Below are 24,470 nucleotides of genomic sequence, written 5' to 3'. Positions count from 1 at the left end.
TTCCTGGAGGACATCCTGCTACAGATGGCCTTCGGCTCGACTTTCGGGAAAATGGTCCATCTTCTTTACCATAAGCCGATGGCTTAGGTGTAGGTCAACAGCATCATGTCATATCTATTTCATATCAGATGGGGGACGTGTCTGGGGTGCCCTCTCTCCCCTCTGCTGCTCGCCCTGGCCATCGAGCCGTTGGCCTGCCTTTTACGCTGTGACCCATTGATCAGCAGCTGGAGGGGTGGTTCGGCCAGGAGGATCAAGTGTCCTTCTATGCTGATGACGTCCTGTTCTTCCTGGGGAAGTCCAGAGTTCCAGACTCCACTGCCTTGAGCTCTTGGCCTTCGATGGTGAGGCCTCGGGTCTGAGACTCAAACCCCAAAAAATCATTACTGGTGGACGTGCAGGGAGATGCGGAGGCCGCATCTGGTGCCCGGACATCCTGGTGAGGCAAAATGTGTTTAAATATTTGGGAACATACCTCTCCCCACTCCCAGATCTGGCCTGGCAGCTTAACTTTCAGCTACTCTCCCGTATGGGATTTGATGTCCTAATGGGTCTATTACACTGCAGTCCACTTCCGGTGGGTGCCCCTGACTTGATATGGGTGGCAGTGTGGTGTTGAAGGGTGGCCCTGCGTCTGACAGGTTGGGATCGGCCCCTTACCAAACTGATGACTTTATGGCAGAGGCACGTCTGCGACAGTTAACTAATTTGGGGGGATTCAGGCAGTGGGACTACATTAGGATCACCTACCTGGGGGATGTATATGATGGTGACCGTCTGATGTCCTTTCAGCAGCTGAAGGACCAAAACACCCTGGCCAACACACAGTTTTTCCGCTTTCTCCAGCTGCGCCAAGCCCTCCGGACTCACCTGCCACCCGATTTATCCCTGCCAGACCGTCGCCCTCTTGAGGCTAAACTGCTTATGGCCACCTGCGAAATGGAGCCATTAGCCAGATTTACTGCTTGTTGCTTCCTAATGCCCCTGACAAGCTAGCCACATTACGAGACAAGTGGACAGCCTGGGGGGCAAACTGGATGTGGATGAGGACGACTGGAGGGAAGCCTACCTTGCACCCAGGGAACTGACCACATATGCACACTTGCGGATGGTACAAATCAATTACTTCCATATGACATATCTATCCCCACTACGCCTGCAGCACATATCTATCGACGCCTTCTGGTTGTGCGAGATGTGGTCATTTGGAGGAACACCTTCTGCATGTGGCCTGGGAGTGCCCCAGGCGGCCCATTTCTGGGAGGCTGTGGGGTGGGAGATCTCTAGGGTCCTGAAGCGTCAAATTGAGCTGACTGTTAAGTTGGCACTGCTGGGGCTTCTGGTGGCATTGGGTGGACCAAAGGCGAACCAAATCTTTGTGGGGGTTAAATGTCTAGTGGCTAAAAGAGATATTGCTCAACTGTGGAGAAACCCTGTAGCACCATCATTGTCTAAATGTCAAGCAGGGCTTTACTGGTGCTCCCAACTGGAAAAAACTATATAGGAATCGAGGGGATGCCCTCTGAAATATGAGAAAATGTGGGAAAAATGGCAGGCTTACCATGGTTTGCCCTTCTGAGTGAAATGACTTTGTTATTTTGGGGAAGTGTGTGATTATCGTCATGTGTATTTGCATGCTTTTAGTGGCATGACGTATGAGCTCACTGTCTTTGTTATGTCACTTTTTTTTAAAGAAAAAAAGTTTACTATAAAAAAGAAAAAAATCTATACTAAAACATGCAATAGATAGACAAGAATCTGATTTCCATGAACAGGTATTTAGGGGAAAACAATGGGGATTTCAAAGTTTAAAAAAACAAACTGACTGGTTTCACAAATTTTGAAACCAACTTTTAATGGTCTCCCCTCTCTTTAAAAATATATTACAAACAAACTGTCTAAAATGCAAATTTTCCATACAGATGACTGCCACTCCAGTTTGCAGAGAGGAGAATTGTGAACTGATGTGACTTGAAATGGCTGTGTGACAGAGTTGAAGACTGGAAGTGGGAGGAGCCACTCACTCTCAGGTTTGTTTCCAGCTTACTTTACAAATCTACTAAAAGACGTAAGTTACCCTTTATCTTGTACCTTCCAATGGAAGCAGTCATTCTTCGGATGCAAGGGGCTGGAATGTACCGAACAAAAAAAAAAAAACGTACCCTTTGGTATGATACATTAATACTAACTCGGTCAACATTATTCCAAGTGTTGTTTTAATCTAATGTATTTTTTAATATTTCCTTGCCTGGTCAACAGCCGATCCTAATATCCTCATCCTACATCTTTTTACAGAAAGACATTGAAATTGGAAAGGAAATGGTATAAACCACTGGTTGCCAACCTGTGGTCCGGGGACCCCTGGGGGTCCGCGAAGCCTCCTCAGGAGGTCCGCGACTGCTTAGGAAATTAAACAATGTTAACAGATTGGGTCCCCAGCTTTCAGTAATGACTTAGTGTGGGGTCCCCAGACTCCAATAATGATTCAGTGGGGGTCCCCAGGTTCAAGTGATCATAAAATGGGGGTCCACAGAAGTCAAAAGGTTGGGAACCACTGGTATAAACTGAACCTCAAAAGAAACAGCAAAGGTAAGCTAAGCAGACAGTTTTACTTTCAAAATACTCAATGCAAATTACTGTAGTACCTACATCTAGATAAAGCTTCAAGTAATTCCATATGTATTTACATTGCGCTAGTAAAAGACATTAATGCAGACTACCTCTGCAATTTGCTTGTCTTTCTGAAGCTCCTTTAATTGGCTGTGGTGCTGAGACGCTTTTGCAATAAAATCATCTTCCAAACTGCGGACTTTTGATTTTACACTGTCGAGAATTCGTTCCAAGTCAACTGCACGCTGCTCCTGTCGAGAGGCACGTCCCTGCTGCTGACGTAAATCTTCTCTGTCCAAATAAAGGCAAAACGTGAACATTAACATCGCAGGTGTGACGAGAATATTACCATTACTTTTACAGCATTATATCCATCTTCTTCAGCATAATGCAATAAACCGTTATCTCTTTTAATTGCCATGATAACTGTGAGTCTAATCTTTGTTTCTAAGCCCAACAATTCAATTTCTTTGCGTTTTCATTCAGAAATAGCAGGAGTGCCCGCATAACCGGCTCTCCTTTTCCCAGTACTACCCTGCCCCACCACCAAAAAAAAAAAAAAACTACCAATAAATGTCATTCGGTTTACGCAAGCAGCCTACAGGTGAAATATTGTCTTAATCCACCAGCATAATAGCTGCAAATTTCCATGAATACAGCCCCTTCGTACGGGATACAAAGAGCACATCAATTCACAAAATAAAGATAGTACAATAATATAAGAAACTTGAGAAGTGTAACAATGTGACATCAATGGCAAAAAAAAAAAAAAAAAAAAGAGAATACCATCCCAATGCAGATTAATAAATAGAACCGAGAGAAAACAGGCACAAACGGGCAGAAAAGATTACTTATCTCTCTGTACCAGCAATCAAAAGAGCAAATATCCAGGGAGATGCGGGCCCCGCTCCACTGCTTTACTTCACAATCTTCTTTATGATAACTTGCATTGGTAACCGCAATTAAAGGAAACGTTCCATCTAATATCTACTAATAATGAGCTCTAATAAAAATAAATCTGATATTTGTTAACGTCCCAGCTAGGAACAGCCCAGTGAAACTTTAAGTTTTCCAAGTGATTGAGAAACACCCCCTCCTGGCACTAGAACCGTAAATGGTACAGGCCAGATGTATAAAAATACAAATGACTTGTGTGACATTGTTACGATGTGTAGCTTGGGCATATTAGAATGTTTGTAGGTTGTTATAGCAACACTGTCTCCTAGGAACTTGGACATTCCACCGGGGTCGGTTATTTTAACCTGGCTGCGGTGGAGGTCATACTTGTTTAGTGTTATTTAAATAAACACTTAATGAAGACATCCGTTGTGTGGGAGCTCTCCGTTACAACATAATTTTGGCGACGAGGATGGGATGGCTACGGCTAAGGAGTAGTGTGACCTCTATGGACTAGCGTGCAGTAATTCTGGGACTTCGAAGAGGAAAGGACTTTGCCTATCCTACGCTTCGCTGAGATATTTTGTAGGTACTGTGTGTGAGTTCAAGCCGTGAATGGTGTCTAATGTTCCCGTTTGTTAGTGGAAATCAACGGTGACAAAAGACCGTGTGCGCGCTGCGTGGAGCGCACTGATATCCGATATTTACTTGTGCAGCGCGTGAGACTGGTGGAAATCAACGGTAATTAAACACTGTGGATGGTGTCTAACGTTACCGTTTGTGGAGGAAATCGACGGTGACAAAAGGCCGTGCGCGCGCTGCGTGGAGCGCGCTGATATCCGATATTTATTTGTACAGCACATGTGACTGGAGATATCAACGGTAATTAAACACCGTGCACGTGTGGTGTGGAGAGCGGCGGTACTGAACATCTGCTTGCACAGCGCGTGAGACTGGCAGCGTGGAGCGCAGTGGTACAGCGCGTCGGACAGGAGTTTGCGACTCACCTCATCTCACTGATCTGTTTCCCACAAGTGGAATACGTCGAGCATGGTGACTTTTCTGCTCCGTATTGACGGCAAGTGGGAGTGTCGGAGAGCGTTTCCGGTGCTACGACTTTAGAGGAAAGGCCCTTTGGTTCCAGTTGTGGACATTAGAAGAAAGGTCCTTAAAAGCATATTGTCGCCCAAACGATTGTTTACAGGCAATTGCTTGCAGCACAGTGGGAAAGTTACCGCTGTCAATGTGACATTGACTCAAAGCCTTAAATCTTCAGTTTGATGTGTTGAGCGCATACCAAGTGCACACTGTTATTTACATATCGTATTTATGTTGGTTATTTATTTATTAATTTTTGTTAACATTTGCTGTAGTTAGTCTGTGTAACTGCATGGTACAACGTGCAGTACGTGATTAATTACTTCTATTATAGACATTAATTTATTTAAGTGACTGTATCAGCATGGATTTGCATACTATCACGCCACCACTGCCATTTTTATCCCAACCAGGTGAGCCATCGCTGGAATGGAAAGAATGGATAGATGTTTTTGATAATTACTTAGAAGCAATTGATGGGCGCAACTTTTCTCTTGAGAGGAAAAAGGCTATTTTATTGAATGCTTTGGGCAAGGAAGGGCAACATCTTTAAGTACTTACTGGCGTTACCTACCCAAGAAGATCAACCTGATGTTGACATTTATTCTGATGCGCGTAAACGTTTAGAGATTAGGTTTGCTAAGGGTAGGAATATTGTGATTAGACAACACAAATTTTATACTCAACCACAACGTCCTGGTGAGTCGATCGATAACTTTGTCACCAGGTTAAGAGAGTTATCGTTAAAATGTCAGTTTGGCCCAATGACAGATGAGATGATACGCGATCAACTTATAGTACAATGCAACAGTCGCAAGATACAAGAAATGTTGTGGGCTGCTAAGAATCCGACTCTAAAAGATGCCATAGAGATAGCTAAAGTAATAGAAGAATCGGACTATTGCATGAGGGTAATGGATAAGAGGGAGGAAAAAATTGGCGTGTCAGTCATTGGTCAACACACGGACTGTGAAGTTTTTAATAGCAAAAGTGATGCAAGTACATACAAAATCAGTAAAGGTGGTCAAAATGTCAAAGTAACCGGCAAAACATGCAATAACTGTGGTAGCTACAATCACAGTACTGGAGCTAGAAATTGTTTCGCGAAGGGAAAGGATTGTAGGAAGTGTAATCAAAAAGGACATTTTGCCAGGATGTGTCGAAGTACTGCAAGGATGAGAGTAGCTGTGTTGTCAGAAGGATCTGACGATAGTTTGAATGGATGCCTGGACAGAGTATTAATAGTGGAGGGTGAATGCAATAGGAAACAAAGACCCACAGCTGAATTCCTTATAAAGGGACAGGCTATTCATTTAATGGTTGACTCTGGGTCTCTTTATACCATTATACCAAAGGGTTTATTTAGATCCAAGTGGCCAAACACTAAGCTATTACCAAAAGATATCAACCCTGGTGGGTATCAGGGAGAAAAAATAAATATCGTAGGCTATATGTTAGCTGATATCACCTTTGGTGAAAGGATTATTCAAGGGAAGGTATTTGTTGCAGAAGCTGGTCCGCCGATCCTCGGGTGGGCTCATCAATACGATTTACACATCACTATAAATCCACGTGCTGAAAATCCTGTCATGGTTGTTCAAGAGGTGACATTGGAAGACGTTATCAGGGGTGCAGACAATGTGTTTCGTGAGGAAATGGGTGAACTTAAGGGGTACGTGCATAGGATTAAATTGAAACATGGGGCGATTCCAGTCCAACATAAAGTTAGAAGAGTACCTGTTTTGGTAAGAGAGGAAGTCAACAAATTAATAAATGACATGTTAAAAAGGGGAATAATTGAGCCTGTGGAGACGTCAGAGTGGATTTCTCCAGTGGTAATCACACGCAAAGCTGACAGTAAACTGAGATTTTGCGTTGATTTGAGGAGCCTGAATCAATGTGTTGTTGCAGACAATTTTCCACTCCCTAATATCAACAAACTCTTGACTCTACTGAAGGGTGGAAAATTATTCACGAAACTACTGTAGATCTGAAGCACGCATATCATCAGATCAAGTTGCACAATGACTCTAGGGGGGTCATTACAACATTGGCAGTAAAGCCGCTTACCGCCGTGCAGAAGACCGCCAACACACTGCCGCGGAATTCCGCCACAGCTATTATGACCCACATCTCGGAATCCGACAAAATTCAGACACCCACACAAGTCTGCCACACCAAAGGTCAGTGATAAACTGGCGAAAACAAATCCTGAACCGTCACACCCACATAAATACGCCCACACTATCACGACCCACGAATCCACGCGGCGGTCTTTCAACCGCGGTATCCCATTGGCGGTACACACCGCCGCGCTCAAAATACACACACTTCTACAAAACACCGCCACATTGGACAATTCGAAATACACACACCTGATACACATACACACACCACTCCCACACACCCAATACAATATAAAACACACACCCACATCACCCACAAACCCCTATGACCACAATTACAGAGAGAAGGCCAGAGAGAGACACTACAAACTACTACCAAGCATCCACAGGCACACCAGACCATCACCCACACTACTTCCACGCACAAAACACCACACACCACTACATATCACCACACTTATCACCACATACACCACCCCACACATCACCTACACCACCCCATGACATGGCAAAGACACCGCAGGTTCTCGGAGGAGGAGCTCAGGGTCATGGTGGAGGAAATCGTCCAGGTAGAGCCACAGCTATTTGGAGCACAGGTGCAGCACACCTCAATTGCAAGGAAGATGGAGCTATGGCGAAGAATAGTCGACAGGGTCAACGCAGTGGGACAACACCCAAGAAATCGGGATGACATCAGGAAGAGGTGGAACAACCTACGGGGTAAGGTGTGTTCCGTGGTCTCAAGACATCTCATCGCAGTACAGCGGACTGGCGGCGGACCCCCACCTCCTCCCCCACAACTAACAACATGGGAGGAGCAGGTCTTGGAGATTCTGCATCCCTAGGCGGACAGGCCTAGGGAACCCACTCTCCACGAGGCCCTCTCCTCCATCATGGGAGCATACCACCACTCCCAGGAGACAATGGCAACGGTCCTGGCCAAGTTTCAGGAGACCCAGCGCATGCAGGAGGAACAGTATTTGAGGTTCAGGGAGGAACTCAGAACCATCAGCTCTGCCCTGGGCACCATCGTAGGGGTGCTGAAGGAAATACTGAACACCAGGAGGGACACTGTGGCACTCCAAGGGGCCCCTGACACTAGCATGGATGATGAACTGCCCACCACCTCTGCCGGCGCTAGTGGACAGGAGGCACCGCCACAGGACCACCACACCAGCACCCCACCCCCTGCAGATGGAGAACCACCCCACAAGCAGTCCCTGAGATCCAGGAACAAGACAGAGCACGATGCCAAGACCCCTGCCAAGAAATGAGACCACCCTGATTGTCATCGCACTGTCCCACTTTGTAACCCTGTCCATATTTAAACTGCCCCAGCTCCACTTCCTATGCACATATGGGCAATGCACCTGTGAGACTAATAGACTGGACTCTGCCATGGACATTCCTCCACCATCACCCCTCACCATGTTACAACCCCTCTCCAATATTTAGCACTTAAATAAACACCCTTGAAGCACAACACAATCTGGAGTCAGTCTGTGATTTAGTAAATGTGTATTAGCAATGACAGTGACAAAATGCGTTTTCAAATGTAATGTCAGCATACCTATGTCACACATCTCAAGTCCATGAGGAATCTAAGCAGATGACACACGTTGTAAACCACACCTGTGAAACCGTTAGGGAAATGTACAACTCAGTTACCATATACTGGTTGAAATCGACAGACAGGATAGAGGTAGAAGTGTGAAAGTACTTGTAGTAGGCAGGAATGTGTTCTCACCTGTGTGTCACTGGAAATATTGCTGGATAACTGAGTCCCTGTTGTCAATGCCTTCTTCCTCTGCTTCCTCCTCATCACTGTCCACAGGCTCCACAGCTGCCACAACACCGTCATCTGGACCATCCTCCTTCAGAAAAGGAACCTGTCGTCGCAAAGCCAAGTTGTGAAGCATACAGCAGGCCACGATGATCTGGCACACCTTCTTTGGTGAGTAGAATAGGGATCCACCTGTCATATGCAGGCACCTGAACTTGGCCTTCAGGAGGCCGAAGGTGCGTTCGATCACCCTCCTAGTCCGCCCATGTGCCTCATTGTGGCGTTCCTCTGCCCTGGTCCTGGGATTCCTCACTGGGGTCAGTAGCCATGACAGGTTGGGGTAACCAGAGTCCCCTAATAGCCACACCCGGTGCCTCTGGAGTTGACCCATCACATAAGGGATGCTGCTATTCCGCAGGATGTAGGCGTCATGCACAGAGCCAGGGAACATAGCATTTACCTGGGAGATGTACTGGTCTGCCAAACATACCATCTGTACATTCATCGAATGATAACTCTTCCAGTTCCTGTACACCTGTTCACTCCTGTGGGGGGGGACCAGAGCTACATGGGTCCCATCAATGGCACCTATGATGTTAGGGATATGTCCAAGGGCATAGAAGTCACCTTCAACTGTAGGCAAATCCTCCACCTGAGGGAAAACGATGTAGCTCTGCATGTGTTTCAGCAGGGCAGACAACACTCTGGACAACACGTTGGAAAACATAGGCTGGGACATCCCTGATGCCATGGCCACTGTTGTTTGAAATGACCCACTTGCTAGGAAATGGAGCACTGATAGCCCCTGCACTTGAGGGGGGATCCCTGTGGGATGGCGGATTGCTGACATCAGGTCTGGCTCCAATTGGGTACACAGTTCCTGGATTGTGGCACGGTCAAACCTGTAGGTGATGATCAAATGTCTTTCCTCCATTGTCGACAGGTCCACCAGTGGTCGGTACACCGGAGGATTCCGCCATCCCCTCACATGTCCCAGCAGATGGTGCCTAGGAATGACAACAGCGACCACAGAGTCAAACAACTCAGAGGTATGTACCCACAATCTACACAGAACACCATTCATACACAAAATGTGGCCTGTATTTGTGTTGTGCGACAAGGCCTAGGTCTGTGTGACGCAGTTGGTAATTAGGGCATGTGGGCCCCTGAAATGGCGGCTGCCTGACCTCTAAAGTGGGACAATGGGATGTGAGGTAACTGCGCTGGCGTTGTACACCGTCGCGGTAGGCAGTCAAAGACCGGGGCGCAATGCTGCATTGGTTAACATTGGACCCTATGGGTCCCAGGAGCCAATGATGATGTACGCCGGCGGTGATGGTACGCACCGCCGCGGACGTGAACGCCATTTTCTATCTGTTCAATCACTCTATACCTGATCTTCAACAGGAGAGGACCTACACTGCAAGTGCTGCTGTGACCTCGGTCTGGAAGAGACAATGGCTCGTGCGTCTGGGGAAAGGGCCCCTGCCTTCACTGCAGAAGAGTTGGAGAAGCTCGTGGACAGGGTCCTCCCCCAGTACACGCTACTCTACGGTCCTCTAGACCAACAGGTAAGTACACAGGGAGCATGTTGTATGGGCTATGCCTGTGTGGAGAGGGCTGGTTGTAAGAAGGAAGGGGGCACAGTTCTGCGTGCATGAAGGACTGTGAATGCATGTGCCACATGGCAAGGGTAGGGATGGGGGCCAATCACTTAGACGGTGCAGTTGTTAATGACTTCTCTTCTTCCCCTGTACATGTCATGTAGGTCAGCACCCACCAGAAGAAGGATATTTGGTGTGCCATCACCAAGGACGTCGGACCCTGGGGGTCCACCACAGACGGAGCACCCACTGCCGGAAAAGATGGGAGGACATTCGCCACTGGAGCAAGAAGACGGCGGAGGCTCAGCTGGGGATGGCCTCCCAACGTGGGAGGGGTGCCCGTCGAACCATGACCCCCCTGATGTTCCGGATCCTGGCGGTGGCCTACCCCGAGTTGGATGGGCGCTTGAGGGCATCACAGCAGACACAAGGGGGTGAGTACACTATCATTCAGCGGACTTTGCGCGCAGTGAAGGTGTCTGGGTGGGGGAGGAGGGCTGTGGGTTTCCCTAGGCCAGGGAGAGTTCCGTAGGCTAGGCCCCTCCATAATGCAGGCCATGTGGCACCCCAGCCCACCTCTGTAGAGTGCCAAGTACAGGTATTCATGCCCCTGTTTCATCTATGTGTGCAGATATCGACCATAGCCATGTAGGCCATATCCCAGGAATTGCATCTGTAGAGCCCAACAGTGCGACGTAGTGCAGGGGGCTGCTGTGTCTGTATTGTCCGCCAACGGTAGCGGTAAGCCTTGCACTCAACCTGTCTTTCTTCTGTCGTCCCCCCCCCTTTTTGTGGTCTCACTGTTCTTGTGTTCATCAGCATCATCAGGCGGAGGTACATTGGCACCGGAGCACGAGGGAGCTGCATCCCACATGGCCATGGAGGCCCACACCACAGACTCAGAATACACCAGTGGGACGGAGGGCGAGGGGAGCACCACGGCGGTCACTGGATCTGCAACCAGCGACACGGACTCGTCCTCCGATGGGAGCTCCCTTGTGGTGGCGGCAAAATCTGTGCCCCCCACTTCTACAGGTACAGCCGCCACCCCCCCTACCAGCACCGCCCTCCCAGCAGCCCCTCAGCCTTCGCCCCGTGCCCGCTCACCCAGGAGGGTGGGCATCACCTTCGCCCCAGGCACCTCAGCCCCTGCCCCAGTCGCCTCTGCTGCCCTCAGTGAGGAGGCCATTGACCTCCTCAGGTCCCTCACTGTTGGGCAGTCTACCATTTTGAATGCCATCCAGGGTGTAGAAAGGGAATTGCAACACACAAATGCATTCCTGGAGGGCATTCATTCTGCTCTGGCTGCCCTTCATCGAACCCTGCAAACTCTGGCCTTAACACTGATGGCAGCAATTGTCCCTGTCTCTAGCCTCCCCCCTCCAACTTCCTCCACCTCGACCCAATCCCCTCTACCTCAGCCTATCCCAAGCACACCTACAGACCAGCATACACACACGTCAACACACAAGGGAAGCTCAGGCAAACATAAGCACCACACATCCCACAGGCACTCACGCAAGCATCACACACATACAGACACACCAACATCCACTGCCTCAACTGTGTCCCCCTCCTCCTCGTCTCCCTCCTCCCTCCCAGTCTCGTCTACACTCACACCTGCATGCACTACCACTACAGCCACTACATCCCGCACCAGCACACCCTCCACCACACCCCGCTCACGTGCAGTCACCACCCCCACTCTCATTTACGCGTCCCCTGTGTCCTCTCCCAGTGTGTCTGTGACGCCCCCTCCCAAGATACACAAACGCAGGCACACACCCACCCAACAGCCATCCACCTCATGACAGCCTCCAGCCCATGCACCTGCACCCAAATCCACAAAACTTACACCTCCTACAACCACACCTCTTCCTCCACTCCCAAAACCCCTCCATCTACCCGTCCCAGTGTGTCCCAAAAACTTTTCCTGGCCCCCCTTAACCTATTTCCCACGACCCCCCCGTCCAACTCATAGGTCCCGTACTAGCACTTCACCAAAAAAATCTCCGGGACCAGTGGTGCCTGTTGTTACAGGTATGTGGAGTGCACCGGCCACCAGGACAGCCAGTGTGGCACGGAGCCACAGCATAGCCAGTCCCCCCCCTGTGAAGCACCAGAAGTTGGACAGTGCCCGGCGGGAGAGGGGGAAGACTCCAGCCAGCAAAGCCGCTCACAAGGGTCCCGGGGGGAGTGTCGACTCAGCTGTGACTCCTCCCAAGGTGGGGAAGAGGCAGAAGAAATCTCCAAAGTCTGGGAGGAGCAGCACGGCGGAGAGGACCGCCATCATCCCCGCTGCCAGGAGGCCACCGCCAGCCCCATCGTCACTGGCCAGGAGGCCACCGCCAGCTGCAGAGTCACTGGCCAGGAGGCCACCGCCAGCCCCATCGTCACTGCCCAGGAGGCCACCGCCAGAGTCACTGCCCAGGAGGCCAGCCCCATCGTCACTGGCCAGGAGGCCACCGCCAGCTGCAGAGTCACTGGCCAGGAGGCCACCGCCAGCCCCATCGTCACTGCCCAGGAGGCCACCGCCAGAGTCACTGCCCAGGAGGCCAGCCCCATCGTCACTGGCCAGGAGGCCACCGCCAGCCACAGCCCAGCTGACCCATGAAGGCCCGCCAGCCACAGCCCTGCTGGGCAATGAAAGACCACCTTGGCAAGCACCGCTGAACAGGGCAGGGACCGCTGAACAGGGCAAAGACAGCCATGGAATTCACCGCTGAACAGGTCTGACACTGGCAATGCAAGCACCGCTGAACAGGGCAGGGACCACTGAACAGGGCAAAGACCGCCATGGAATGCACCGCTGAACAGGTCTGACACTGGCAACGCAAGCACCGCTGAACAGGCCAGGGACCGCTGAACAGGGCAAGGACCGCCATGGAATGCACCGCTAGCCCATTTGCGGCAAGGGCAGTGATGCAACTTGGACCGTCACGGGGTGTGTGCTGCACTCGAGAGACTGTGGCTTTGCACTCCCCAGGATATAGCAGTGGGCAAACCACCCACTGTAGAGACTTGTGAGACTGTGGCTTTGCACTCCCCAGGATATAGCAGTGGGCAACCCACCCACTGTAGAGACTTGAGAGACTGTGGCTTTGCACTCCCCAGGATGGTACAGTGGGCAACCCACCCACTGTAGAGACTTGAGAGACTGTGGCTTTGCACTGCCCAGGATGGTACAGTGGGCAAACCACCCACTGTAGAGACTTGAGAGACTGTGGCTTTGCACTGCCCAGGATGGTACAGTGGGCAAACCACCCACCGCAGAGACTTGAGAGACTGTGGCTTTGCACTCCCCAGGATGGTACAGTGGGCAACCCACCCACTGCAGAGTCTTGAGAGACTGTGGCTTTGCACTCCCCAGGAGACATCAATGGGCATGGAGCCCCCTCGTGGATCTGGCGTGGTGCACTCATCCGGCTGAGGTGCCCCCCTCCCCTTCCCCCTGAGGTGCCTGTTGTATTTCTATCTGATGCCCCAGCATTGTTCTCTCCGTTTTGATCAGGTATCTTGTGTGGGCCTCGCCCATGCATTTTAGGCCCAGTGGTCCACGGACAATGAATGGTGCATTACCTGCACTACTAATCGTGGTGTATATTTTGTTGATAGTGTATATATGTATATATTTGCTTCCTGTATTTTGATATATTACAATGGTTCAACTCATTTCCTTTTGTCTTTGCATTCTTCAGGGGGTGTTACTGTAATGTATAGATATGCATTGGTGTGTGTGTTGTAGCGGGTGAGGGTCGGGATGTTGGTTGTGTGTGTCCCAGTTTCCCCCCCCCCTTCCTTATGTCGTAGGTGCAGTACTCACCGTGCTCTTCGCCGCCGGCATTGATGATCCTCGTATAGGAGCAGGAAGACTATCGCTGGCAGAATATGGAGTTACGGCTCCATGGTGACCCTCTTCCTCGTGGAGTGTGTAGAGGTGAGCGTTTTCCCTTTGAAATTGCTGTTTCCGCCGTGTTTTTATCCGCAGTGAATCCGCCCCGGAAAAGGAGGCGGATTGGTAGGTTGTGATACTGTGGGCGGTACATTGTCTCCCGCCTGTCTGTTGGTGGTGACCGCCGCGCTGTTTGTCTGTACGGCTGTGGTGGTCGGAGTCTTAAAGTGGCTGTCTTTGTTGGCAGTTCCCACCACAGACCTAATTCCAATTTTTTTACCGTCGGCCTGTTGGCGGTTTTACCGCTGCTTTAACACCGTCCGCCAGGGTTGTAATGACCCCCTAAATCTTTAACTTCCTTTATAACCATGGAGGGCACGTTCCGTTTCACACGCATGCCTTTTGGGTTATATTCGGCAGCCAGTGTGTTTCAAAGAGTGATGACTGAAGTATTCCATGATTTAGAAAATGTACTATATTTCCAGGATGATATCTTGATTTTTGGAGATACTGTGGAGAGTCATAATTTCACTTTGAAACAGGTTCTGGACAGAATCTCTAATGCTGGAATGACTTTGAGGAAGGAGAAATGTGTGTTTTTGGTCAGGGAGAAAGAATATCTTGGGCATACACTTTCGGGGGAAGGTATCAAACCTAAGAACAACCTACTGGATTCTATTAAATTGGTCCCATCACCGCAGGACAAAGATCAATTGAGGTCTTTTTTAGGTGTGATAGAATATTACTCGAAATTCATGAAGAACTTTGCCTCTAAGACTGAGATTTTGAGAGCATTGTTGAGGAAAGGGACAAGATTTGAGTGGTCCAGAGTGCAACTAGAGTGTTTTCAGGCCATCAAGGAGGAGGTGTGCTGCGCTGGCATTTTGACTCCTTTTGACACTAGCAAAAGATCTATAATCACGGTGGATGCGAGTGCATGTGGTATCAAGAGGAGAAGCTTTGGCCGCAGCTTGGGGCATGGAATACTTTAGAGTCTACATATGGGGAACGCGTGTGACTCTACGTTCCGACCACAAACCTTTGTTGAAGATTCAGTCTTCTGGTGGAGCTGGCAAGTGTTCTGCAAGACTGGCTCAGCTAGCAACAAGGTTACAGGAATATATGTATGTCTTAGAGTACATACCAGGGTGGAAGAATGTGCAGGCAGACTGTTTAGCACGTTTACCTTTAGATTGGGAGATAGTTGATGGAGAGGGGGTGTTGAAGCATGAAAGTGAAGGTGCAGTTGCGAGTGTCTGTGATGTTGTTCATTGGACCCTGGGGGCGGTGAGTGAGGAAGAGTGGGAGCGTGCTTTGACAAGGGAGTTGTCAAAATGATAGTGGAAGGAGGAAGGAGAGAAAGCACATTAACCCCAGCTCTTAGGCCATATGGTAAAGTTTTGGACAAGTTGTCCATTCTGGGCAATGGAGTTTTGGTGCGGGGAGAAAGGTTGATACCTCCGTTAGGTGTCAGGAAAAGGTTATTTGATATAGCCCATGAAGGTCACTTAGGACAGACAATGTCAAAGAAACGTCTCAGAGCTGAGTTTTGGTGGCCAGGTATATGGACGATGACGTGGTAAACTGGGTGGAAAGGTGTTCTGAATGCATCAAGAGTGAGAAAAGGTTGAAGGTGGGCAAACATACTGTGTGTGGGACTATGCGGGATCCAGGCATAGCTTGGCATACGGTTTGTGGTGATTTTATTGGTCCTATGGCAGGTGTGGGTTACAGTCAGAGGTTTGCGTTTGTCTTAGTTGTTTTGAATACCAAATGGTTAGTTGTTAAGTTTATGGCGGAGGTGACAACGGTCTCTACAATGAGGATTTTATCCGAAATTTTCAGTGAGGAAGGTTTTCCTGATTGTCTCGTCACTGATAATGGTACTCAACTTAGATCAGATCGTATGAAGCAGTTCTTAAATGAGTGTGGTGTAAAGCATGCACGCACGTCTCTCTATAATCCCCAGGGAAATGGCACTGTAGAAAGGGCTAATAGGCTGGTTAAGGGTGCCATTCAGCTAGCTTTGGCAAAAGGACTGAGTGTAGGAAAAGTTGTGAGTGATTTGGTGTGGGCCTATCGAACTACGGCAAACAACACATCGGTATCTTCGCCTTTCGAGTTGATGCGGGGCAGAAAGCCTAGTACCAAGCTAACTCTGTTTTGGATTAAAGCTCTTTTGGAAGGAAATGGAGTAGAGCGGGAAAGTCAGAAGAGTGAAAGGAAACTTAGTAAAAGAATAGTTCCTGGTGATTGGGTGAAAATAAAATCGGGACAGTGTGTCGGAGGATTAAACAAATTTAGAGGGCCATTTCAGGTTAAGCATATCGGCAGATGGCATGTTGTGTTGGAAAATGGTGAAAAGTGGAATTTTAGGAGAGTGGCTAGGTTTGGTGCGCAGGACTCAAAGTTTGGCACACAGAGGAGTGAATGTGAGGGTCAGTTTTGGGTGCGAGTGAAGGAGTAATTTCGGAATGTTTGAGTTCTACTAAAGAAGTTGGTTCTACTAAAGAGGTTGAATGCCCGAGTTCTACTAAAGAGGTTGGGTCAAACCCTCTAACATTTAATGTTGAGGTGGGTGGATCCAGGGGCGATGCTTCACAGGATATAGAGAAGGGTACTACATTTTCCTCAAGGGTTTTTGTAGAGGACAGTGTATCTTCTTCCCAAACATCAGGGATTGAATCTCCTGACATTAATCCAGGTGGTGAACAATGTCCTGGATCTTCCGGAGGTGTCCCAAGGTGTGTACAAAGTCCTAGGGAGGAATGTTAGTCTACAAGAGGACAGAGACGCCCTCCTTCGTATTTGCAAGATTATGTAAGATAACCGTATTTAAAGTGGTACAAATTGTAAGTAATATTATTTCAATCTATTTTTGGGTTATGCATTGTATGTGCATTTACTATTGTTATAAATCAGAAGGGGGTAGTGTATTATTATGTAAAGGAGGAGGATATGTTATGATGTGTAGCTTGGGCATATTAGAATGTTTGTAGGTTGTTATAGGAACGCTGTCTCCTAGGAACTTGGACATTCCACCGGGGTCGGTTATTTTAACCTGGCCGCGGTGGAGGTCACACTTGTTTAGTGTTATCTAAATAAACACTTAATGAAGACATCCGTTGTGTGGGAGTTCTCCGTTACAACAGACATCCTGCCCACAGCCTCAGGGGATTGGCCAGTGTCTGTGGAATTCTTGTGTCATGAGAATTCCGATGCAGCCTCTCTGAGGTGACTGAGAAGAACAAGTTACTTACCTTTGGTAACGCTTTTTCTGGTGGATACACTAGCTACCTGTGGATTCCTCACCTTATGAATTCATCCTTGCGCCAGCATCCGACGGAAAGTCTTCTTCCTAGCTGTCCACGTCGACGAGGACGTCATAATGGCACGGCTCCATGTGACTCCGTCTGACGTCAACGTGCCCATAAGAGGTCCTCGTCGGTGTACTGACGTCAGTTTCACCTCATTTTTTACGTGCCTTTGAGGCGAACAGGTGAGAACCGACCCATCAAAAACTGTAAAGAAAAATATATATACACAATAACACTTCCCATTAAACGTATATATTTACATAAAAACACATATATATATATATATATATATTCACATATCTCCAGATAAGCAAGAATCAACCATTTACAAGATAACTGTGAAATCAGGCAGGCAACGGGGAGGCGGGAGGGACTGTGAGGAATCCACAGTTAGCTAGTATATCCACCAGAAAAAGCGTTACCGAAGGTAAGTAACTTGTTCTTCTGATGGATACAACTACCTGTGGATTCCTCACCTTATGAATAGAGTCCCAAAGCCGTACCGCACTCGGTGGTCGGTGCCCGTCTGATTACACCAATAAATCTTGTAATACCGAGCGAGCAAAATGACCGTTGCCGCTTTACAAATGTCTACTAATGGAACTCGTCTCGCTAGGGCCGAAGAAGCGGACTTAGCCCTAGTAGAATGGGCCCTGATACCTTCAGGAGGAACTTTCTTCGCCAGAGAGTAACAAACTTTTATACACAGGATGACCCACCTGGAGATTGTTCGTTTCTGGACCGCTCTGCCCTTCCGCTGTCCAACATACCCTACGAACAGCTGATCATCCAGACGAAAGTCTTTTGTCCTCTCCAGGTAGAAACTCAGCGCCCTCTTAGGGTCCAACCGATGGAGCCTCTCTTCATCCTTAGAGGGGTAGGGAGGAGGGTAGAACGAGGGAAGGGTAATAGCCTGCCCTATATGAAAACGAGTGACAACATTTGGCAGAAAAGCCGCCCTGGTTTTCAACACCACTTTATCAGGGAAAAACATGGTAAAAGGAGGTTTAACAGAAAGGGCTTGAAGCTCCCCAATCCTCCTAGCAGAAGTAATCGCAATCAAGAAAACAGTCTTTAAGACCAAGTATCTCAACGGACATGAATGCATAGGCTCGAAAGGCGAACCCATCAGAAACGTCAATACCAGATTCAAGTCCCACTGAGGCATGTGAAAGGGTGTGGGAGGAAACTTATTAACTAAACCCTTAATGAACCTATTTACAATCGGAGATTTAAATAAAGAAGGTTGGTCCGGAAGGCAAAGAAAAGCCGACAGAGCCGCCAAATAACCTTTAACCGTAGCTACCATACAGCCTTTCCTTGCTAAATCAAGAGCAAACAAAAGAATATCTGAAAGGTGGGCCTTTAAGGGATCTTTTTGATTCTCTCCACACCAAACCACAAATTTTGCCCACCTACCAGCATAAATAGATTTAGTGGAGTGTCGCCTGGACAATAGAATAACATCCACTACATCCGGTGGGAGAGAAAAGGAACTCAGGTTGCCCCGTTCAATCTCCAGGCATGAAGGTGCAGGCTCTGGAGGTGGGGGTGTAGAACCTGCCCCTGCGACTGTGAGAGGAGGTCTGCCCTGAGCGGGAGACGGAGCGGAGGGCACTGAGAGAGTTGAAGCAGGTCTGTATACCATACCCTTCTCGGCCAGTCCGGCGCCACCAAGATGACTTGGGCCCAGTCTTGACGAACCTTCTTCAGAACCCGAGGAATCAAGGGTATGGGGGGAAACGCGTAAAGCAACTGGCTGCTCCAGGACATCTGAAACGCATCCCCCAATGCTCCTTGCAACGGATACTGGAGGCTGCAGAACAACGGCCAATGCGCGTTCTCTTGAGTGGCGAATAAATCCACCTGGGGCGTACTCCACATCCCGAAGATGTAGAGGACCAGGTCTGGATGGAGACGCCACTCGTGATCTACTGAGAAGTGACGACTGAGACCGTCCGCACGTACATTCAGTACTCCGGCCAAATGATTCGCTATTAAGCAAATATGATGGTCCTGAACCCAGGACCAGAGCCGTAGAGCTTCTCTGCAGAGAAGGTACGACCCTACTCCTCCCTGCTTGTTTATATACCACATCGCGGTAGTGTTGTCTGTCAGGACCTGAACTGACTGACCGCAAAGGGAAGGGAGGAAGGCCTTGAGCGCCAAACGTACCACCCGCAACTCCAACAGATTGATATGCAACATCTGTTCCGCTGGAGACCAATGACCCTTGATCTCCAGGTCCCCCAGATGAGCTCCCCCACCCTAGGGTGGAAGCATCCGATATTACTGTGGCCACAGGAGGTGGCAGTGAAAACGGTTTTCCTTGGGAAAAGTTGCCGTCCACTGTCCACCAATGAAGATCCGCTACAGCGTCCTTGGAGATCTTTATTGAATCCCTGAGATCTCCTTTGTGCTGGAACCACTGCCTGTGGAGGCACCACTGAAGAGCCCTCATATGCCAGCGAGCGTGAGTGACCAGCAGAATGCAAGAAGCAAACAGACCTAGCAGGCCTAAGACCTTGAGGACTGGAACTGCTGCTCCAATTTGAAACATTGGAATCAGTGCCTGAATGTCCCGAACCCGCTGAGGCGGGGGGTAGGCCCGAAACAATGTTGTGTCCAGTACTGCCCCTATGAACAGGAGGCGTTGAGAGGGCTCCAGGTGAGATTTGGGTACATTTACTGAAAAACCCAGATCGAACAACAACTGGGTTGTCATTTGCAGATGAGACAACACAAGCTCTGGAGACTTGGCTTTGATCAACCAATCGTCCAGGTAGGGAAAAACCGCTACTTCCCTCCTTCTGAGATGTGCTGCAACAACCGCCATCACCTTCGTAAAAACCCGAGGTGCTGAAGTAAGTCCAAACGGAAGGACCGCAAACTGGTAGTGTTGCGTCCCGACCACAAACCGGAGATACTTCCTGTGCAACTTGATTATTGGAATATGAAAGTACGCATCCTGCAAGTCGACAGACACCATCCAGTCTCCTTCGTTCAACGCAATAGTACCTGCACTAGGGTCAGCATTTTGAATCTCTCCTGTTTGAGGAACAAATTCAAAATCCTCAAGTCTAGAATCGGTCTTAGATGACCGTCCACTTTGGGAATCAGGAAATATCTTGAATAACACCCCTGACCCCTTTCCTGCAACAGCACCAACTCTATTGCGCCCTTTGACAACATAACCTCATAACCTCCTGTTGCAACAACAGAAGATGGTCTTCTGAACAAAATGTGGGACGGGGGAGGAAAGGGAGGAGGGGACTCCTGAAAGGGGAGAGCATAACCTTATTCCACAATTCTTAACACCCACGAGTCCGTTGTAATCGACTCCCACTTTTGGAGAAAAAGACTCAATATTCCCCCTACAGGAGAAGTATGGACAATAAAGTGGAGAAAACTAGGGCTGCTTCTGCTGTTGTCCCCCGGAGGAGGAGGATGAAGATGAAGGCTGCTGGGCTGGCCCTCTAGCTCTACCCCTACCCGCCCTCTAAAGGCACGATAGGGCGGATTGGCAGGTTGCTGGGACAAGTTTTGGGACCTCCGAAAGGCAGAGCCACGTGTAAACCCCTAAACCTGCAAAAAGGTCTATAAGATGCTGCAGCAGAGGTCTGTAAGCCCAAAGACTTAGCTGTTGCCCGACATTCCTTAAACCGTTCAAGGGCAGAATCCGCCTTGTCTCCAACAGCTTTTCCCCATCGAATGGTAGATCCATTAATGTGGATTGAACGTCTGATGAAAATCCAGAGGACCTTAACCAGGCATGCCTCCTAGTAGCCACAGATGTTCCCATGGCCCTGGCTACCGAATCAGACGTGTCCAGGCCAGACTGTATAATTTGTTGTGGAGCCGCCTGCGCATCCATAAAAAGAGACCCAAATGACCTTTGCACCTCCTGTGGCAGATCCTTTTCCATCTCTTTAGAGGAGTCCATAAGGGCGTGGACATACCTGCCCAGCACACAGGTAGAATTAGTAGCCTTGAGCGCCATATTACAGGATGAAAAGATCTTCTTCGAAGAGTGCTCCATCCTCTTGGACTCCCTATCAGTTGGGACTCCAGGGAATGTTCCAGCGCAGACTTCGCGGAGCAAGACGCCTGGACTACTAAACTTTCCGGAGTCGGATGCCGTGACAGGAAAACCAGATCTCCTGGTGCAACCCTATGTCTCCTCGCTACTGCCCTGTTCAATGCATGGAGTCGTAACTGCCTTCCTCCACAAGTCCAATATAGGCTCAGGTAAAGCCTCACTGAAAGGCAGCAAAGGATCAGCACTGGACGCAGAAGGATGCAACACCTCTGTGAGCAGGTTAGTTTTCACCTCCGCCACAGATAAAGGCAAGTCCAGAAACTCTGCTGCCTTCCTTACCACTGTATGGAAGGATGTGGCCTCTTCTGTAAACTCCCCTGGAGACGCAATGTCCCACTCCGGGGAAGTATCCAGCCCACTTGCAGTGGCCAGACCTTGGAATTCATCCGAAGGCTCAATCTCACCTTCCTCCAGCTGTCTGTATTCTTCCTCCTCGAAAAGTCTTAAAGCCTTCCTACGAGACCGAAGATGTGTCTCCAAAGCCGGCATCGATACAGAATCCATTGACGCCGAAGACTTCGAACCTCGGAAAGGCCCAGGAAGAGATGGGTGACTCCTAGCCTCACCCGGCACCGACACGGAGTCCAACGATGACCTCCGCGGAGTTGGTTGGCAGGAAGGCGACGGAGCTGGTCTGGAAGGAGACATCATCGACGTCCAATGGCGCGGCGATGGCGTCGGCCGACGCGATGGTGGAGCCACCGTCACAGGTGGTGAACTCCCAACAAGGAGATACCCTCGGCGCCGATACGACGCTATCCGCTGGACAAAAGGGCATGAATGGAGCCGCCTTATACGGCGCCGGAGAGCCCAAATCAAATGCCAATGGCCCCGTGGTACCCGCCGGTGCACTAGCAGGGGCCACAGATTGAAAAACAGCATACAATGCATAAAAAATGCAGCCGGATCCGCCCCTGGAGCCGGGAAAGCAGGATATTGCAGAGTAGAGGACTGCTGTACATCAGGCTCCCTCGACGCCGGCGAAAATTGAGGGCTTTGATGAGCGACCTCAAAGACAGACGGCGCCGGCGACAACTCTGGACTCCTGGCCTGAGGCGTCACAGTAGGGCTCATCTCCCATGTCTTCTGGCGTCGAGAAGACCGAGACCTCGACCTAGATCGTCTCCGCTCCGACCGGCGCCGAGAGTCATGACGGCGCCGTGAATCATGATGACGCTGCTTCTTATGCTTATTGGGTGAAGCATGGGAGGAATCACTCTTATGGCCCTTCTTCTTCGCTTTCGCCAGAAAAAGCTTCACCTCACGCTCTTTTAGAGCCTTAGGATTCATACTCTGGCACGATGAGCATCCTTCAACATCATGCTCAGAACTAAGGCACCAAATACAATCCGAATGAGGGTCGGTCACTGACATCCGACCTCCACATTCCCTCCATGGCTTGAAACCGGACTTCTTTGGAGGCGACATTATAACCACCAAAAAACACAACAGTAATCAACAAGCCACGAAGGAAAACCGTTGGCGTCGAAGGCACGGAAAAAAGGAAAACTGATGTCAGTACGCCGACGAGGACCTCTTATTGGCACGTTGACATCAGACGGAGTCAAGTGGAGCCGTGCCATTATGACGTCCTCGTCGATGTGGACAGCTTGGAAGAAGACTTTCCGTCGGATGCTGGCGCAAGATGAATTCATAAGGTGAGGAATCCACAGGTAGTTGTATCCATCAGAAATGAAATGTCAGTTGGGACTGCTGCTGTGTCTGAGGTGTAAAGAATAAACTAAGAGTTAATACTTGAAGAGCTGTGCTTAATTTTTGGGACATTTCATCTACATTTTACACTGGCGACGACTGAAGACCTTTTCACCTCTGGATACACCTCAACACAGCAAGAAGGCAACAAAACAGTAAGGATAAGTTACTTACCTGTAAATCCTAGTTCTCTTCCAGGGGTATCCTCATCAAAGTCATAAACATTGAATATTCCCGCCCTTGTGCAGGGACCCCGGAGCATATATAAAATACACACATATTATACATGTGTAAAACAGCAATGCAGGCTATAATGTTAAAAACAGGCTAAAATGCTTTATTTCTATGAAGTTTTTTTTTATTTTATTTTTTATATATTATAAAATTACAATAGAGAATAAATATCTACCCAAGCCCCCAAAACTGGGCTTAGGGAAGTAAGCAGCAGTAAACTCTAGAGAAAAAGAGAAAAAAAAACTGCATTGAAAAACAATGGAGCATTCTTAGCCAATAGGCTGCATGCAGGTTAACACAGGAGAACCATAAAAACTTTGGCACCGTGCCTTTAAGACCCTGAGCACCTCCAGTATCCCACCATGCCTCAGGGCTGAAGGAAAGGTGACAGTTGGTTCACAGTTAGGTCAGTTCTTTTTTACTGTGACAATCTGTGTAACTGATTAAAGATACAGTCTGTCCTGCACTTCTAGGAGACGTGCGTCCGGGGAGGAGGGTGGGTTGTTTATGACTTTGATGAGGATACCCCTGGAAGAGAACTAGGATTTACAGGTAAGTAACTTATCCTTCTCTTCCAGGGGATCCTCATCAATAGTCATAAACATTGAATAGATTAGCAAGCCCATCCCTAAACTCTGCGGACTGTCCGATAGAAGTGCAGGAATAGATACGTATTATGCAAATAAATTTCTTAGAGAGGCCTGCCCCACTTGGGCATCCGCTCTTGCATCTGAGTCTAAACAGTAATGTCTAGTAAACGTATGTACAGACTTCCATGTAGCAGCCTTACAAATCTCAGATATTGGAACATTGTTAAGGAGGGCAGCAGTAGCCGCTTTTCCCCTTGTGGAATGCGCTTTAGGTCTCGCTAGTAATTGTTTATTATCCAGCTGGTAAGTATTAACAATACAAGAAACTATCCATCTTGATATCGTTCGTTTAGATGCTGCCTCTCCTGTCCTCAAATGACCATAATTTACAAACAAGCGGTTAGAGCGTCTAATCGATTTTGTCTTATCCAGATAAAATTTCAGCACTCTTTTCAAGTCTAAGGAGTGCAAAGCTTTCTCTGCCGGAGTCTCCGGATTGGGAAAGAA

At 48.8% G+C, this 24,470-nt stretch overlaps 1 protein-coding gene across 4 annotated transcripts in view; it reads right to left on the bottom strand.

Annotated features, from left to right (window-relative positions):
- The window catches only part of CEP70 (centrosomal protein 70), a 443,636-nt gene that overhangs the window by 257,446 nt on the left and 161,720 nt on the right, over window positions 1-24,470 (bottom strand). For all 4 annotated transcript variants that reach the window (XM_069224317.1, XM_069224319.1, XM_069224321.1 and 1 more), the window contains one exon: window positions 2,721-2,901. In XM_069224317.1, coding sequence (XP_069080418.1) covers window positions 2,721-2,901 — 181 coding nt within the window. The remainder of the gene's footprint in view (window positions 1-2,720; window positions 2,902-24,470) is intronic.

Source organism: Pleurodeles waltl, chromosome 3_1, assembly GCF_031143425.1.
Source record: "Pleurodeles waltl isolate 20211129_DDA chromosome 3_1, aPleWal1.hap1.20221129, whole genome shotgun sequence".
Taxonomy (NCBI): Eukaryota; Metazoa; Chordata; class Amphibia; order Caudata; family Salamandridae; genus Pleurodeles; species Pleurodeles waltl.
Note: the sequence above shows the minus strand (reverse complement) of the source record. Positions and strands in the feature narration are given on the sequence as shown.